The 3,903-nt window shown below is 59.4% G+C and overlaps 1 protein-coding gene across 3 annotated transcripts; it reads right to left on the reverse strand.

Moving 5' to 3' along the window:
• Window positions 1-387: 387 nt before the first annotated feature.
• Window positions 388-3,192, reverse strand: MFSD5 (major facilitator superfamily domain containing 5). Of its 3 annotated transcripts, none has more exons than XM_008072051.2 (2): window positions 2,547-2,735; window positions 388-1,986 (listed from the first exon to the last, which is right to left on the reverse strand). In XM_008072051.2, exon 2 carries the CDS (start codon window positions 1,966-1,968, stop codon window positions 616-618), a length of 1,353 nt encoding a protein of 450 aa, XP_008070242.1. In that variant the 5' UTR covers window positions 1,969-1,986; window positions 2,547-2,735; the 3' UTR covers window positions 388-615. The 3 variants fall into 3 exon arrangements, with proteins under 3 accessions (XP_008070242.1, XP_021561605.1, XP_021561606.1); XM_021705930.1 differs by lacking the exon at window positions 2,547-2,735 and adding an exon at window positions 2,771-3,192 and having other exon boundaries at window positions 389-1,986; XM_021705931.1 differs by lacking the exon at window positions 2,547-2,735 and adding an exon at window positions 2,338-2,366 and having other exon boundaries at window positions 389-1,986.
• Window positions 3,193-3,903: the final 711 nt, after the last annotated feature.

The following is a 3,903-nucleotide window of genomic DNA, read 5'->3' on the forward strand; positions in this document are numbered from 1 at the left end:
TTCCTGTAGGAAGGGCCCTGGGTTTCTCCAAAGGGTGGTCATAGCAGCAGCCAAGTCCCTGGAATCTTTGCTCAGTGGCTTGGCATACCGGGCATCTACCCCACATGCTCCAGAGACTATCTCACCCTGCATGTGGAGCAAGAATTTTGCTTGACAACTGGGGAGGGGACTGCCCCACAGTAGAAAGATGAGGAGGGCCTAGGAGCCTCAGGCCCCAGTTTTGCTGAGGGGCAGTTCCACAGTTCTCAATGTGAGCTGGAGAAGTACTGAATACAAACCTGTTGCTGGCAATCCCACCTCAACAACCCACCTCAAAACCTCTAGCAGCTCACTCTCCACACACTACAGAGGTGGCCACAGAGGTGAGAATGAGTAAATCAAATCAACGACCAGTTAAAAGTGTTTATTTTTAAACGGGAAGGAAGAAGGGAGTGACACAGAGGCAGCTTTTGGCACCTTCTTTCCAGTCCATCACCCCCATGTCTGCCCCAACACAAAGCACTGGCAGGAGGGGCTGCAGGGCAGAAAGTCACAAAATCCATCACAGAGAGATCTGTATAGCCCTGGAGAGGGGGAGTCAAGAGTCTGTCCCAGCTCCCTTGTCCTGGAGCAGCGTTAGAGCTCGGGGGCATAGGGCTCCCCGGTGGGTGAGGGCACCCGCAGCTCAGCATCGTGCCTGACCACGGTGAAGAGTCCCACCACTGCCAGCAGAGCCATCACCATGACGGCAGAGCAGATGCTGAACATGTTCCGAGTGCCTGTTTTTCGATCACTGTCATGGAGGACAAGGAGCCCTAGGCAGGCCAGTAAGTGCAGGGGTACCCGGAACCAGTTGAGAACACCAGTTTGCTCTGTCTCAGGGATCACCTTTCTCCGCAGGAAACTCATGCTGGGAAAGTACAGCCCACAGGCCAACTCAATAAGTAGGAAGGCTATGAAGGACTCCACTGGACTCTCCTGGCCTGGGTTGGTGGAGAAAGTCAACATGAAGAGAGAGAAGACAACGATGAGGACGGCAAGGGAGAGGAGGTGCATGGGCTGAAGGTGGTACCTCTTGGAGGTGGCGATACGGTACAGAGAAGAGCCCAGCAGGCTGGCTGCCATGAAGCTGGAGAAGACGATGCCCAAAGGGGCCCCATGTGGGTCCAGCACAGGTGTCCACAGGAAGACAAAGATGAAGATGACGCTCTCAAACAGGGCTTGAATGGTGCCCAGCAACAGCACGCGGCGGTCTGATAGGAGGCAGCGCAGGCCCCCAGCACAAGTCCTTGAGAAGGCACGCTGCCGGTCATAGTTCTCCCCCCAGTTTCGAAGGGCCAGGGCCCCAGCTAGAGCCAGGAGAGGGATGGCGGCCACAAAGGGTGCTACAGGCCCCAGTCCCATCCAGCTAGCCACAGCCTCGGCTGCCACACCTGCTGCTACAGCCAGCACATGGTTCCAGAAGGCAGCTCGGGCAAAGGTAGCTGGGATCCACTCGGCAGGGAAGTCATGCCGCTCCACGTGCTCATGGACGTACCAGGCCTCGAAGGCTGAGAAGAGCAGAGCTGTGGACAGCCCACCAAGTGCTCGGCCCACCAGCAGCACAAAGTAGTCCCGAGAAAGTTTGGTTAAGCAGCATAGAGAGTAAGTGAGGGAGAAGAGAACACAAGACTTCTTGCGACCCAGCCAATCCACAAGGGAGGAAGCCACTAGGCCAAAGAGGACTGTGGAGGCAAGGCCACAGACATAGAGGATGGCGATTTGACCCTCCAGGAAGTAGTAATGTTGATAGAGTTTATAGAGGTAGGGGGCCTGGAGCCAGTCAGCTGCCAGGGCCAGGAAGTAGACCTGATAGAAGTCCAGCTGAAACCGAAGGAAGGAGGGATTGCTGCATGCCCTTCCAGGGGGCTTAGCCCGGCATCTTGACAGCTCCAGCCCCAGGCAGGAGGCCAGGAGGCCTACGAAAGCGAGGTAGGCAGTCACCAGCATGGTGGGCCCCCGGACGACCTGGAGAGAGTGGGGGGAGGGGTCAGAGTCACATCCATTGCCCAGATAGCGCGGTCAAGGGGCTGGGTGTCTAAGCGGAAGGCAGCTCCACCCAACCCCCCCTGCCAACTCCACTCCCCCAGAGCTCAGACCGGAGGGACCAGTCGGGTGGGTGGGAGGAGTGGCCCCGCTGGAGCTGTCTCCTAGAACACTGTGGGGCAGGGAGGGGTAAGAGGAGAAGGGAGAGGACTGAGCATTCGCCCCACCCTTGCCTAGTGTCGCAAAGGGAGTCCCTGCAGTAATCCCGGTCCCGCAAGTTCTAAAGGGGCTACTGCCCTTTTCCACAGCAGCTTCTGCACACTTTTCTATTACCTCCCATCCTCGCCGGGGAGCCCGTTTTTGCCCTCAGTGTCTCGCCTCTGTCTCGGGCATCCCTCCCGCCGCGTGGGCCTCTCGAGTGGCTCCAGGGTCATGCGCGTGCATCAGATCCCCCACCCCAGGTCACGGGCACCTCCCTGCGCCCCCTAGCCCCCGCAGGGCGCCGCCACACCCGCTGGAGCCCCGCCCAGGCCCCGTCTCACCTGCTGCCCCGGTCCGCGGGGACGCTCCGGACACGTCCGGCTCCAGGCCGCCCGGCCGCCCTCCCCGCTCTAGCTCCGGCTCCGGCTCGGGTTCCAGCAGCGCGCCCGCCCCTCACGGCCTGCTTCCGGGAGCCGGGCAGGCCTCTGGCCGCCGCCATGATGGTCCCGTCACGTGACGGGGGCGCGGCGCTAAAGCCCGCCCCTGTCCCGCCTTCCCGCCCCACCCGGCGCGGAGCTCCGGTCTCACGGGGTGGGCTGGGCCGGGGAAGGGGCGACTCGGGGCCGCGCAGCTGCCGCTCCTGGTCTGGCCTCGTGCCACCCGCTCCTCGTGGAAGCTTTCGGGGCCACCCCGAATAAAGGCCTGTCTTCTCTCCTTTCTTCCGTGCAGTGCCCGGGAAGATGCCCGCAGTCTCGCAGAGCCACGGGCCGGAGCTTCCTAAGGGACAGCGCTGCCCTAAGCCGAGACGGGCTCTTGGGTTTGCCTCCTCTCCCTCTGCGGTGACCGCCAGGCAAGAAGTCAGTATGGCTCAGACACCTGAGGGAGGCGGTGTGGCGTAAAGAACTCGACTGCAGACGACTAAGGTTCAGTGCTGCCTCTGTCACTTACCAGCTGTGTGGCTTTGGGCAAGCTGCATAGCTTCTCAGTGTCCCAGTTTCTTTGTCTCAAGTCACAGGAGAGCAGTGCCCAAATAAGGCTGAAGTTCAGTGGCGGCACAGGGTTAAGAACTTCAGCACTGGAGCTGATCTCCCACCTTCTGCCACTTAAAAGCTGCCTTACCCTGGAACAGTTACCTAACCTCTCTCCAGCTTCGGTGTTATCTCCTCAAGAACCTCCACTGGCTTCCCATCTCACTGAGGGAAAAAGCCAAAATCTTTTTAGTGGCCTACAAATCTTTGTAATGACCCTCTGCCACTCCTCTGACTGCATACCCTACGAGTCTCCTTCCTACTCCATCTGTACTGGCTACCACCAGGGCTTTTGCACACTGTGCCCTGTACGTTCTTCTCCAAGACATCTGCATGGTCCCCTCCCTCACCTCCTCCAGTTCTGTGTTCACATGTCACCTGATCACAGAGGCCTTCCTTGGCCATCCTGTTTAAAATAGCAACTCCTGCCGGGCTCGGTGGCTCAGCCTGTAATCCTGCGCTTTGGGAGGCTGAGGTGAGTGGATTGCCTGAGCCCACGGGTTCGAGACCCGTCTGGGTAACTTGGCGAGACCTCATCTCTACAATAAATAAATAAATAAATTAGCCGGGTGTGGTAGTGCACACCTGTAGTTCCAGCTACTTGGAAGGCTGAGGCGGAAGGATCGCCGGAGCCCAGCAGGTCGAGGCTGCGGTGGCCGGGAGCAGCCAA

The sequence above is a fragment of the Carlito syrichta genome, unplaced genomic scaffold (assembly GCF_000164805.1).
Source record: "Carlito syrichta isolate Samal-C Ts95f unplaced genomic scaffold, Tarsius_syrichta-2.0.1 Scaffold314836, whole genome shotgun sequence".
NCBI lineage: Eukaryota > Metazoa > Chordata > Mammalia > Primates > Tarsiidae > Carlito > Carlito syrichta.

Excerpts from the sequence above, each read along its gene's own strand:
- MFSD5 (XM_008072051.2), bottom strand. The coding sequence starts at position 1,968 with ATGCTGGTGACTGCCTACCTCGCTTTCGTAGGCCTCCTGGCCTCCTGC.